Here is a 14195-nt window from a genome sequence, read left to right as displayed (position 1 = left end):
CTTTATATTTGCATGTGTGAGAACTGCCTTTCCAACTGATGATGTTTAATCACCCGCTTTTTCGTCCCTCACTCCACTTGCTTCCAATAGTTTTCCACTCGACAGTAATCAAGTCCACGCACTGCAACTTTGCCTATTTGACTGCAGCTCTAGGGCGAAAGTGCACATATGCATGCGACGGTTGAACGATCATTAAGTATAGAGGACGAAGAAAGCAAGTCCCGCATGTGGCAACATGCCGGACCGCAATGCTTATGGGCAACACTGCGAGTAACCACACCAATTGGCACCGATAATCATATGGCTGCATCAATGTACTAACAAACCATGCTGCCGCTTCCATGTCGAGTACCTACTTGGAGATCAGATCTTGGTCTGCATTTTCTTCTACTCCAAGCGCTTGTATGGAGAAGTATTCAGTTTCTTCCCCGAGCCCTTCTTATTTTTGGGGTGTGCACAACAACGTTACTAAAGAATGTTGAAGCGCTGCGACAAATGGGGACAACCTAGCGGACAAACACATGTTCACAGCGCCTAAGCGTTATGAAGTATTTCAGAGCAACAAGGCTGCACGAACCTCATTCGAAATGCGTGCGCTGAGTATAGTAGGCTGAACGTCGAGCCTGCACACTTCAAGCAAGTTCAGGATCGACGTCGATAGCTGAGGCTGTAAAACGCTGTTCGGCTCAAGCATGCTATACGTGATGAAAGCCATTATTTATGTGCAACTCAGTTTACATTTTTCTGTCCGTGCCTTAGATACTCGCTTTGCGTAGAACAGGCGCGTCTATACGTGTCTGGCCGTTGGAACCTGTGGGTTTTAGCATAGCAATTCTATTTATTTCTAATTCACCGCCCACAACCAGCCGATCATGGTGACAACGTAGGTGGAGCACCATTTGGACAACTGACGAAGCACAAATAGGAAACGAAATAGAATAGAATGGTTACCCTATACCATGAATTACGCTGTTCCTTATGTGCGCTTTGCTCTGAGCTCCAGCGTCTCTGTAATAAGGATAGAATGAGGTAACAAAAACTAACTAGTACGCCTTCCTACCACAATTTGAGTGAATGCCAGTTGGGGCTTTAGTACGTAGCACTGTGGGCACTGACAAGCAAGCAGGTTGCTTACTTTTGATTACATTTCCATGGCTGGCTCTATGAGTACCAAAAGCCAACACGACGTGTCGTAGCGAATTCCGGAACATTTTATTTTTTTATTTTACGATGGTGTTGCTCAACGCAGCAAATTGTTGTGAACAGGGTTAAAATCACTCTCCAGATTCGGTCACATATATTATCTCATAATATTCGTGCATATGGCGTTTCCTTTCCTTAATGATTATCCATTCACTTTGTTCTGCACATGCCTGAAGAGTTTTTAACCAAGTATTTTCGCAATATTTCCCATTAGGGCCCACAAGGATTTCAAGGATTGCGTGGAGAACTAGGCGAAACAGGCCCACAGGTATGACACATCCTTGCATCAGTGCATTTGCTTCTTTATCATTCGTTGAAAAACATTTTTTACCTTGTTGTATCCTATGGCTGGATATTTCATTAATTCGTGCGATGGTTTGCATGCCGTAAATGATTGATAACTTGGCCTTGTTAGTACACGTTGTTGCTAAAAAGACGATCAGCTCATGGGATAGGACGAAAGGAAAGAAAAGTGGATGAACTAGAGCTTCGTTTTTCTATGGTACAAGCCATCACTTTGACATGCAGTAACGCCAAATGGTCAAGCGCTGCAACGACAATCTCTCAGCGCTACCTTTGTTTCCTACTAGTTTTCCTGCTCTGAGCGTTAATATTCCACCAAGATTTGTAGCAGCATACGATTTATAGATTGCTTAACTCAAAACAGGACCGCTGTGCATGCAATATGGGTATATTTTATCATCCAACTCCGAAGACCACCTTGCTCTCTTGCTTCTTGCTACCTTGCTTCTTGCATTCCTGCTACCTTGTGATGCTCTCGGGCTGCCACAGCCAGAGAGCAGAACTGCAGCGCCAAATTCCGAAATGGGAAACACTTCCCCTAAAGTGCACAGGATATTTGGCTTAGATATTTACTTAGCAGAGTTATTGTGGATCCTACACAAAAATCTAAATCCAGAAATTTAACCAACTGCAGCGCCGTACAAAACAGCACAGGATAAGACATCTTTATCGCAACTACATTGTTCTTTGCAAAGCATGTTACCAGCCCATGTTTAAGCGGAACACGTACGTGGAGCAGATACATATCACCAACGGTGGTCTACAAGAAATGTTTACTGGACATTCAGCTGACAGCTGGCTGAAATCGTGGTTTACAGAATTTTTACACGGCGCCTGTTACTCAAGCTTTAATAAGCTCGAATTATTTGTTTGTCACCCTTGTTCTTGTTCAAAATGCTTCCAAAACAAATATTTTCTGTTGTAATTACAGCGAGAGCCCCTAAATATCTTCAAAGCTCGGCATCTATTGCCTGTCCTTTCCGTTTGAGTCACAAAGTCTTCAGCATCAAGTTATCTTGAGGCAACTTTCTCATCTCTCTATGGGGCGACGAAAACGAAGGCTGGCGACGACCTACAGACTACCACAGTAAATGAAACTCGTATACCTTGTGGCCAAGTGCTTCAAGCCGGACACCGAAACTGCTGCGACACCTCGCCAATTTAGCCTTTTTCTTCGTGTGCTGCGCAAAGTTTAGCATACCACGCAGCAGAGAGAAATAGAGAACAGCGACAGAGAAATTGTACAAAAAGGTAGACGAATTGCATAAGTCTGCTAAACTAATTCAAAACCGACAAGTGTCTTGGTGGGAAACGGGTGCAGTATATTGTCGAACACAACTTTTTGACGAAAACTAATCTAGGAAATGACGCGATAGCTTTGGCAACAAAGGCAACATTTAACCCTTTCCAAAGCATCAATATGAAACATCTTCTTTCTGTCCCTTGGTTTAAACTGCGCGTGGGTCCTGGCCGCCCTCCTTCAATTCGAGTTGAGGAGTTCCTTCTCCCCGTTTGCGCTTTGTCTTTCTATGAACGCCACTTCGCTCGGGACCTTGCGCTCGCCTCTTTTTCCGAAGGCACCCACCGTTTATTTTAACGTGACAGCGTTAAGGAGCTTGTGTCGCAAAAAAGTCGGTATCGTCGGCGTTGACCGTGAGTGAAAAATCCCGGAAGGCAATTCATAATAAAAGACAACTCACAAGATGGGCTGGGTGGGAATCGAACCAGGGTCTCCGGAGTGTGGGACAGAGACGCTACCACTCAACCACAAGTTGGACAGTTCAAAGCAGGACAAAAGCACCTCTAGTGAATCTGGTGTTGCCTTAGAAACATGCCGTAGAAAGTTATACTGCGGTGTATATCGGTAATTACGGGCAGGTAAATTACAGAAGTCGGAGTTACAAGAGTAGCGAAGTACGTTTCCGCTACATTTCTTCTGCGCTCGGCACACACGCAGAGCCATCTTGCGGCAAACACAGAAGGCCCCCTCCTCGCAATGTACGGCGCTGCCCCGACAGGCGGCGCACCACTCGCCCCGTGATCACGTCCGCCTACCTGGCGTGTCGCCGCCCGGCTGTCCGTGTCGATCACGACGTTTGGCTCACGTAGATCGTTTTGAGTGGGCGGTGCGAGCGGGGTGCGATAACGCTGTCGGGTTCCACTGTTGAAGGCGAAGTTTAAGCCTCCTCCAAGTTTTTATTCACTGCTCCTAATGCGAAAGCATTATGTGTCCCATCATCATTATCTTCTTCTTCTTCATCATCATTATCACCATCATCAGCATCATCATCATCATATTTAATGTCCACTGCGGGACTCTCCCTGCGATCTCCAATTACCACTGTCCTTCGCCAACCGATTCGAACTAGCACGCTCAAATTTCCTAATTTCGTCGCACCACCCATTCTTCTGCCGTCCACTACTGCGCTTCCGTTCTCTTGGTACTATTCTGCCGCACTTATGGTTCAACGGTTATCTAGGCTACGCACTGCATGACCTGCCAGCGCCATTTTTTTTCTTTTAATGTCTATTAGAATGTCGTCTATACCCGTTTGCTCTCTGATCCAAACCGCTCTCTTTCTGTCTCATGAAGCTATGCCTAGCAATCTTCATTCCGTCGCTCTTTGCGCGGTTCTTAACTTCTTCTGAAGCTTCCTCGTCAGTCTCCAAGTCTCTGCCCCATATGTCAGAACCGATAAAATGCACTGATTGTATACTTCCGTTTTCTATGATAATGGTGAGCGCCCAGTCTGGAGCTCACAGTCACTGCCGTATGCGATCCAACCCATTTTATTCTTCTGCACATTTTCTTCTCATGGTAAGGGTTCCCTGTGATTAGTTGATCTAGGTAAACGTACTCCTTCTCAGACTCTGGAGGCTGACTTGCGATCTTTAACTCATGTTTCCTTGCCGGCATATTTATCATCATCTTTGTCTTCTGCATATAAATTTTCGGCCCCACTCTTACACTCTCCTATTAAAGTTTTTGCACCCATCCATCCATCTTACACTGTCCTTGTTAAGGCTCTCAATCATTTGTTGTAACTCGTCCTCAGTGCTGCTGAATAGAACAATGTCATCGGCAAACCGAACGGGCTGATCTATTCGCCGTAGATCCTTGCTCCTGTAAGCAGTCTGTACTCCATGGATTATGCATTGCCTCCATGACAGCTGGTATCGCTACTGAATCAAATAAGCAAATGCTTTTTCGTAATCTATGAAAGCAATATAGAGACTAAAGAGATTTCGTTGACTAAAGTCCAGTGTAGCCCTTATTCAATTGGAGATTATTTTGGTAAATATTTTACATAATACTAGGAGTATGCTAATTGGACTATAATTTTTTCAGTTCTTTAACGTCTTCCTTTCGGTGTATTACTATAATGTTTGCATTCTTCCAGTTTTCTGGGACCCCTGTAGTCGATAGACATTTCGTATAGAGAGCCGCCAGTTTTCTTTGAATAAATTGACTATTATTCCATCCTAACCTGCTGCTGTTCCCCGTTTCACGCCTTGCAAGGCCCTTCTGACGTAATCTCTAAATATGGGAGGAGTTCCCGTATACAGTTAATTATTGTTTCGAATGGAGTACTCCTGGGTCCTCTGGGTACTGTACAGGTCAGTATAAAATTCTTCCGCTTGCTTTATAATACCTTCGAGATTGCTGATGATATTAGCCTGCTTCATCTTTCAGTGTATACATCTTGGTTTGTCCTATGCCAAGTTTTCTTGACCTTGATTTATGGCTGCGCCTATTTTTTACGGCTTCTTCAGTCTTTCGAACGTTACCTTTTGTATATCACTTACTTTCGCTTTGTTGATCAGTTTTGACAGTTCTCCTAATTTTATCTTATCTGTTGATTTGGACTGTTTCATTCTTTGTCGTTTATTTACTAGGTACTTTGCTACATGCGACACCTTGCCTACTGGTTGCCTAGGGGCGTTGCCTTCCACTTCAATTGCTACCTCTTAAGGTAGCCTCGTTACGGATTTATTCATTACCTCTATGTCATGATCATCATCATCATCTCTCTGTTCTATGGCTGCATATTTGTTTGCCAGTACCAGCCTAAATTTGTCTGGTTTTACCCTTACTGGCTCTAAATTGACTTTTGTCTTGACCAATTTTACTCTTTCTCTGTTCAAATTGAGGTGAATCCTAGCCCCCACTAACCCATGATCACTGCACTTTACCCTACCTATCACTTCCACATCCTGCACTATGCTTGTGTTGGTAGCAAGTATGAAATCAATGTTATTTCTTGTTTCACCATTAGGGCTTTTCCAGGTCCACTTTATGTTGCTGCGCTTCTGGAAAAAGTGTTCATTATTCTTAGCTTATTGCTTTCTGCAAATTCTACGAGCATCTCTTCTCTAGCGTTCCTTGAATCGACTCCTTCGTTGCCAATTGCCTGTGGACCCGCATGCTTTTCCCCCAATTTTCCATTGACGTCACCCATTACTACTGTGTACCGAGCTTGCACTTTTTTCATCGCTAATTCATCATCATCATCATCATATTAATAATAATTTTTTTCATAAACAGGCTTGACGCAAACATGCATAAACTTCTGCATGAAACGGATCTACTTCCTCATCTCGTGACTGGATGTTGGAGCATAGGCTTGTACTGCCTTTATTCTATACCTCATATTAAGTTCCATTGCGACTACTTCTACCCTCTGCTTAATGCTGTAGAATTCGGCAGTGCTGCCCGCTATGACCTTATGGATTAGGAATCATACCCCGTATTGCTTCTTATCAGGGAGACTTCCTATAGCAGAGGTCTAGGCCGTCATTTCGCAATGCATAAGCCTCACCAGTTCTTCTTATCTCGCTAAGGCCGATAATATCCCGAACAATGTCTGATAGTTCCACAAAGAGTCCTGCTAAGCTACCGTCAGTCGAGAGGGTTGGGGTGTTAAGCGTTGCAAGGGTAAGTTCTTATTGGCGTCCTGTCTGTACCCAGAGATTCATAATACACTCTGCTGCGTTACAGGACTGACCGCCCCTTTTATCAGTTCCTCCACACAAGATGGGGACAGAGGGCCATTGGTTAATTGTAGATATCATCAGGGAGGTTGTGGCCGAACACTGCCTCAGGGAGGGCAATTCCTGTTCTGGTGAGAGAGTGTTTTTGTTCAAGTTTAGTGGGCCTTCCTAATTTGGTTGTACCTCGATTAGTATAGCCCCACTCGCTCTCGGCATCTGTCGTTGGTGTCAGGCGTTACCCCAAGCCTGCAGATTTAGAGCACTGGAGAAAGCAAAAAAACGGGAGGGGGGGGGGTAATTTGAACTTCCGACTACCACAACTGAGCATTCGACATTGCTCAGGAAGATAATCCCCCAGGCAGCAAGGTAACCTTGTCGCCGATGAGTACGGCACAGAGGGCCCTACATTCCTAACAGATCCGCTGATTTGTCCGCCCATTGCGGGTTTTGCTGATCGTCATAGCTTTCAGGATTTAGTGTCGATTCTCGGTGGCCCTAACATCTTGTTTCCCGAGTCTGCCCGTTTATCTGCCGGTAATGTGTGCCACAGCGAAATGAGCCATCGTCTTTCGGTACTATGGTGATTGGTGACGCGAAGGTGGATGTTTAAGGCCTTATAATACCGGCATTTATTATTTGCTGGAGTTCGCCCTTTAGCCACATCTTTTTCTCGTGGGGGAGACTGTGCGGCTTTTTAGACACTACTATGACGTCCCGAAGCTCAAAAGCTACCACGAGTACATCTGCTGCTGGCGGGTACATCTCAACACAAATAAGTTTGGGAAAATTTGTCAATACCTCATCAGCATTTCTAACTCCTCCACGTGAATTTTCCATTCCACATTAGTTAGGCATAAATGATTCATCAATGGTCCCTTCGTCTCTCCAAGAAATATTCAGCTTTCAGGTCTACCTAAAATAAACACAAAGCTAGCACCCTTCGTGACAAAGGCATCTACTTTCAGGCGATGTCCACCAAATCCAACTTCTACTTCTGCGCAGCGATGCAACCTTCCAGTTTGTCCATTATAGCTTTGAACATTAACTGTTCTTCCTTCAGACATTTTGCTTGGTTGGACAAGTTCCTGATTTACCAGGCTTACGGATGCTCCAGTAACAACCAGGGAGTCCACACGTTTTTCATTTACCATCATTCTAACAAATACAGCATTTGATTTCAAAAGGTATACATTTTCCATCTTCTCACAATGGTCGGACTCGGTATTAAAATGTTCTACCATTTCGCCAAGTGCGTCAAAGTCTTTGATGGGACCTTCAATCAGACAATCGCTAGACACCTACTTAAGGTAAGCAACTAAGTCATCCATGGAGGTTGGACGGTGTACACGAACCTCTCTTTGCTATTCCTTAGTCATGCCTTGAATTATCAAAGAAAGGACTGTATATTCCGGTAGGTTACGGTTGGCAACGTACAGTGAACATCTCTTCTCGAAAAAATAATCCGTGACTGTCCCTTCTTTGTGTCTCAAAGCAATTGCGTCACCCTATCTGTCAATCGGATCTCGCTCAAAAGCTTAAAGAAAACTATCTTTCCATTTCTGCCATGAATCATGGCATTGGCTTGTGCTTCGCATGTCCCACCATTTTCTGACATTTCCAGATAAAAAACGGCGCATGCTACATAGTTTGTCGGCCAATGACATCCAAGTAGTTTTGCGTACATGCGTACTTATAAAATCTGAGTCACATGTTGGCGGTATTGGACACCCCATTGAAACTATCAGGCCTACTCTTCTCGATGTGGTTTCTGCGCTCTCAGTGAGTCATAAACGGATGCGAAAATCAGTCATAGTTACTCATACTGCATAGTCTGCTGCTGCAACAGCGCTTTCAAAAAGGCGTTATTGGTGTGGTCAGTCACATTCTTGGAAATTATATTAGATTTTCCTGGAAACTTATTCTGAAATTAAGACAGAAGCATCGATTCGTACCGCATCTTTCTCAAGAAAGGTCGCTTAGCTCTGTTGACTCTTCTCAGTGATGATGCGAAGCAGTTCCGATTATTAGCTGATTCCTGAAGAAGCACTGGGTCTTTGCCATCAAGCTGGTAGGTCTTCACGTTCGCTTGCCCATCTCTTCTTTTTACCAACGTTACTTCAAGCCACATGTTCGACTGTGCCAAATATAAAGTACGAGTCTAAATACAATAATTCACTTGCAGGAATTCATCTTGACTTGGCAGAAAATGCGTCGTGATCAACCGATGAATTTAATGCTCATGACGCATTTACGTACAATTTCTTTGGGAGATTTCTGTAAACAAAGCAAATTATTGGCATTGAAAGAATATGATGGATTTCGGTTTGGGTAGGAAGGGAGCCCGTGCCTCCGGTGCGCGAGAGGAACACGCTACACCGAGCCACGGCACCTCCCTGGTTTCAGTTCACTAATGTTGTGTCTAGTACGGGCGTCATAGCACATGTCACGTCGCAGCCGTCAGGCGTAGACGTTGTTGTAAGATGCCTTACGTTATAGTAGGGTGAATTAAGGTGGAGGAAAGTGAATCAAGATGAAGTAAAATAAGGTAAAGAATAACTACATGGACAAAGGTTATATAATCAATCTTCTAAACAATATCCATAACAACAATAAGAAAAACGCAAACAATAAGACGATAACAATATTCTAACACCGAAGCATAGTAGGTAAACTATTTGTATTTACAAAGGATAGCAAGCTTTGGCCGACGTGGAAGCCAGCCAAAAGCAAGCAAGGCACGTCGTCATCCTCAGGTCAGCCACAGGTGCCTTGTGGATGCTTTTTTGGGAACTTAAACTGCGCTAGAGACGACAAAACTGAACGAATATACTCATATTTCTACCAACTAGCCATCATCATCATCAGCCTGTTTACGCCCACTGCAGGGCAAAGGCCTCTCCCATACTTCTCCAACAACACCAGTCATGTGCTAATTGTGGCCATGCCGTCCCTGCAAACTTCATAATCTCATCCGCCCACCTAACTTTCTGCCGCCCCCTGCTTCGCTTCCCTTCCTTTGGAATCCATTCCGTAACCCTTAATGACGTTCAGTTATCTCCCCTCCTCATTACATGTCCTGCCCATGCCCATTTCTTTTTCTTGATTTCAACTAAGAATTGTAATTAACTCGGGCTTGTTCCCTCACCCAATCTGCTCTTTTCTTATCCCTTAACTTAGTTTAAGTAGAATCCTTTTCGTAAGCTTCCAGGTTTCTGCCCCGTAGGTGAGTACTGGTAAGACACAGCTGTTATAAGCTTTTCTCTTGAGGGATAATGGCAACCTGCTGTTCATGATCTGAGAATGCCTGCCAAATGCGCCCCAGCCCGATCTTATTCTTCTGATTATTTCCATCCCAAGATCCAGATCCGCCGTCACTACCTGCCCTAAGTAGATGTATTCCCTTACAACTTCTAGTGCCTCGCTACCTATTGTAAATTGCTGTTCTCTTCCGAGACTGTTCAACATTACTTTAGTTATCTTCAGATTAATTTTTAGACCCACTCTTCTGCTTTGCCTCTCCAGATCAGTGAGCATGCATTGCACTTGGTCGCCTTAGTTACTAAGCAAGACAACACCATCAGTGAATTGCAAGTTACTAAGGTATTCTCCATTAACTTTTATCCCCAATTCTTCCCAATCTAGGTCTCTCAGTACCTCCTGTAAACACGCTGTGAATAGCATTGGAGAGATCGTATCGCCCTGTCTGACGCCTTTCTTTATTGGGATTTTGTTGCTTTCCTTATGGAGGACTACGGTGGCTGTGGAGCCGCTATGGATATTTTCTCTATTTTTACATACGGCTCGTCTACACCCTGATTCCTTAATGTCTCCATGACAGCTCAGGTTTCGACAGAATCAAACGCTTTCTCGTAATCAAAGAAAGCTGTATATAAGGGTTGGTTATATTCCGCACATTTCTCTATCACCAGATTGATAGTGTAAATATGGTCTATAGTTGAGTAGCCTTTACGGAATGCTGCCTGCTCCTTTGGTTGACAGAAGTCGAAGGTGTTCCTGATTTTATTTGCGATTACCTTAGTAAATAGTTTGTAGGCAACTGACAGTAAGCTGATCCGTGTATATTTTTCCAAGTGGCGTCCCCTTCTTATAGATTAGGATTATGTTAGCGGTCTTCCAAGATTCCGGTACGCTCGAGGTCATGAGGCATTGCGTATACAGGGTGGCCATTTTCTCTAGAACAATCTGCCCGCCATCCTTCAACAATCCTGCTGTTACCGGATCCTCCCCAGCTGCCTTCCCCCTTTGCATGGTTCCCAAAGCGTCCTTTACTTCTTCCGGCGTTATCTGTGGGATTTCGAATTCCTCTAGACTATTTTCTCTTCCATTATCGTCGTGGGTGCGACTGGTACTGTATAAATCTCTATAGAACTCCTCAGCCACTTGAACTATCTCACACATATTAGTAACGATATTGCCGGCTTTGTCTCTTAACGCATACATCTGATTCTTTTCAATTCCTGGTTTCTTTTTCACTGCTTTTACGTATCCTCCGTTCCTGAGAGCATGTTCAATTCTATCCATATTATATTTTCTTATGTCAGCTGCTTTACGCTTGTTGATTAACTTCGAAAGTTCGCCAGTTCTATTCAAGGTGTAGGGTTAGAGGCTTTCATACATTGGCGTTTCTTGATCAGATTTTTCGTCTCCTGCAATAGTTTACTAATATCCTGCCAAACGGAGTTACCACCGACTTCCATTGCACACTCCTCAATGATGCCCACAAGATTGTCGTTCATTGCTTCAATACAAGGTCCTCTTCCTGAGTTAAAGCCGAGTACCTGTTCTGTAGCTTGAGCTGGAATTCCTCTATTTTCCCTCTTACCGTCCTACGTTGCGCCTACGACGCGCGGCATAGCCGGCGCGGATGCAACGGACGCCGAGGCTTCTTTCAAAGCGGCGGACATTCTGGCCCGTTCAGCGCCGCCACAATGCCACCCCGCCAAGCGCGTCCAGGCACGTTTCAATGCCACGTATCTTCAAGTGTGCATGTGTGTGTGTGTGCATGTTGGTGCCCACGCTTGTCAAAGCGTGGCGGCAGGGGAGAGGAGCTCCCCAAGTGTGAAGCGAGGAGGTCTGACCAGCGCCGGCCCGGCGGATGCGTCACCTTCTTGTCTCAACGTGTCTCTCAGCGTGTCCATGCCCCGTCGTGACGTGACCTCATCCCGAGACGTTCCTTCTTGCCCTCACCTCCGAGAGTATAAAAGCCGCTTCCCCCGGACGCCAAGAGAGAGGCTCCGATTTCTTCTGTCGAGCAACGTGCTCTCCCGTATCTCCACTTCGGTCGACCTGACCGCCCGCTCTTTTGCGATGCTAGAATAAAGAAGTTGTTCTGTTAGCAGTCGACTCCTGCTTTGTCGGGACCTTCGGATGCTTCCAGTTGTGCGCCAGGCCGCCAGGCCAACGCTACCCTTGGGGCTTGCGACCCATTTGCAACAACTGTCGGCCAGCGGTGAGATCGCGACAACGGAGGCCAGCAGCGAAGATATGCGGTTGACTGTATGCTGATCAGCACAACGACCATCCGGGAGCAGTGCAACGCGCCTTGTGTGATGACTGGTTGCTTGCAGCGAAACGACTGCGCTGAATTCTTGGCTGCGAGGTTTGGTGAGTGCGGGACTTTCTTCTGAGTTTTGCCAGGCTTTTGTTACTGTCAGAAACAGAGCTGGCAATTGTGGTTGTCGTTGCTGCCGGGTTAGTTTGCGGCAAGACAATAGTAGGCAGTAGAGAAAGCAGCATTCAGAGCAGCCATGGATTTGAAGTCGTTGCGCAAACCGAAATTGCTGGAGCTTGCAAGAGAGTTGGGTCTGGAAGTCTCAGACAAACTCAGAAAACCAGAACTGCTGAGGGCTATTCTTGAGTTTGAGGCTGAGGATGACGAGCTGCCGGAATGCCTTGAGACCATTGAGGAGAGGGCAAAAAGACAGGAGCGCGAACTTAAAGAGCAGAAAGAGCGAGAGCAACACGAGAAAGAAAAAGAGCGAGAGCAACAAGCAACAACAGAAAGAAAAAGAGCGCGACCGTCAACACGCTCTGGAAATGAAGCGTCTCGAGGTAGAGATGGGACGCACTCGTAATGGAAGTCAGGCAGTCGGTGCAGAAGAATGAGTATTGTTCAAAACGCCTGACCTGATGCGGCCGTTTAAGCTTGGAGAGGACCTACGAGAAGCAGGGGTTCTCTCGGGAAACGTGGCCACAGCGCTTGCTCACTTTGTTACCCGGCGAGGCGGCCGACGTAGTCGCTCGCTTGAAGAGAGAGTAGGCAGAGGATTTCGACAAAGTGAAATCGAGTTTGTTAAAAAAGTACAGGCTGTCAGCGGAGGCGTTCCGTCGGAAGTCTCGGGAAAATGAGAAAGGCAAGAGTGAGTCATATACAGAGTTTGCCTACAGGCTTATGTCAAACATGCAGGAGTGGCTCAAAGAAGAGAAAGCGTTTGGTGACCACGAGAAGGTTCTGCAGTGTTTCGGGCTGGAACAGTTTTATAGTCGGTTACCTGAGAACGTGCGGTACTGGGTCTTGGATAGGCCAGACGTTCGTACGGTGGCTAGAGCCGCTGAGCTAGCCGAAGTTTGTGACGCGTCGGGCTCGCGGAGCTAAGGATGGTCAAAAGGGTGAATTTGGCTCCAAGTTTGAGAGGCCGAAGTTCACGCTCATGAGAGCAAAGGGGGACACACGTAGTGCGGATGCGAGTGTAAGCAGTCCGACCGAACCTAAGGAGACGGCGGCAGCGGAAGTCAAACGCAGAAAGCGGTTCGAGACGAGGCAAGCGCGCGTGTGTTATACGTGCCAGAAGCCGGGTCACTTTTCGGCGCAGTGTCCGGAAACAAAAACAAAAGTCGTGTTTTTTCATTATGCAGCACTGACGAGAACATGAAGCTTCTCGAGGCTTACATGCGACACCTCCTCGTGAACGGGAAAGAGTGCCGAGCGCTTCGCGATTCCGCAGCTACGATGCATGTAGTTCACCCCTCTTACGTAGAAACCGATATGTTCACGGGCGAGTGCGCATGGGTCAAGCAAGCCGTGGAAGCTCATAGCGTGTCTGCCCGTAGCAAAAGTGCTTATTGAAGGACCTTTCGGAGCGCTTGAGACGGAGGCCGCAGTATCATCTATGCTGCCCCCCCCCCCCCCCCAGTACCCGTACCTATTTTCGAACAGGTCAGATCACCTCCTGCGCGAGAAGGGGCTTTTGTTTGGTGAGGCTAGTGTTCAGGCCTTAACCAGATCGATGGTTCGGGAGCTCGCTGTAAAGGCGGTAGTTGCGGGTCCGACGTTGTCGAATAATGAGAAAGGGTCAGAGGCGCTGCACGCTGATATTCAGAGCACGTCCGAACTGAATAAAATTGAGCCTGTAGTGTTGAAGGCGCCAGATACTGGAGAGGAAATGCCCGACACGGGAAAGTTAGAAGAGCTATCTGCAGATTTGGTCATCGCGCTTACGTCAGACGGACTTAATAGGTTTATAAAAGTCAGCCGGTCGGCTTTGATAGCCGAGCAAAAAAAGGATGGCAGCCTAGAAAACATACGCTGCAATGTCAAGGAAGGTATCGCCAAGAAAAATGCTCGTTTTGTGGAAAGTGGTTGGGTCCTGTACCGGAAGTATCTAGACCGCAGTAGAGTGGAGTTCGATCAGCTGATCGTGCCTCAGTGCTACCGTCAGGATCTATTGCGCTTGTCG

At 46.1% G+C, this 14195-nt stretch overlaps 1 protein-coding gene across 1 annotated transcript in view; it reads left to right on the top strand.

Moving 5' to 3' along the window:
• LOC139059024 (collagen alpha-1(II) chain-like) overlaps window positions 1-14195 on the top strand; it is a 1291347-nt gene that overhangs the window by 310707 nt on the left and 966445 nt on the right. The window contains exon 9 of the mRNA XM_070536814.1: window positions 1418-1471. Coding sequence (XP_070392915.1) covers window positions 1418-1471 — 54 coding nt within the window. The remainder of the gene's footprint in view (window positions 1-1417; window positions 1472-14195) is intronic.

The sequence above is a fragment of the Dermacentor albipictus genome, chromosome 4 (assembly GCF_038994185.2).
Source record: "Dermacentor albipictus isolate Rhodes 1998 colony chromosome 4, USDA_Dalb.pri_finalv2, whole genome shotgun sequence".
In the NCBI taxonomy this organism is placed as follows: Eukaryota; Metazoa; Arthropoda; class Arachnida; order Ixodida; family Ixodidae; genus Dermacentor; species Dermacentor albipictus.
The sequence above is the reverse complement of the archived record's forward strand: the minus strand, read 5'-3'. Positions and strand labels throughout refer to the sequence as shown.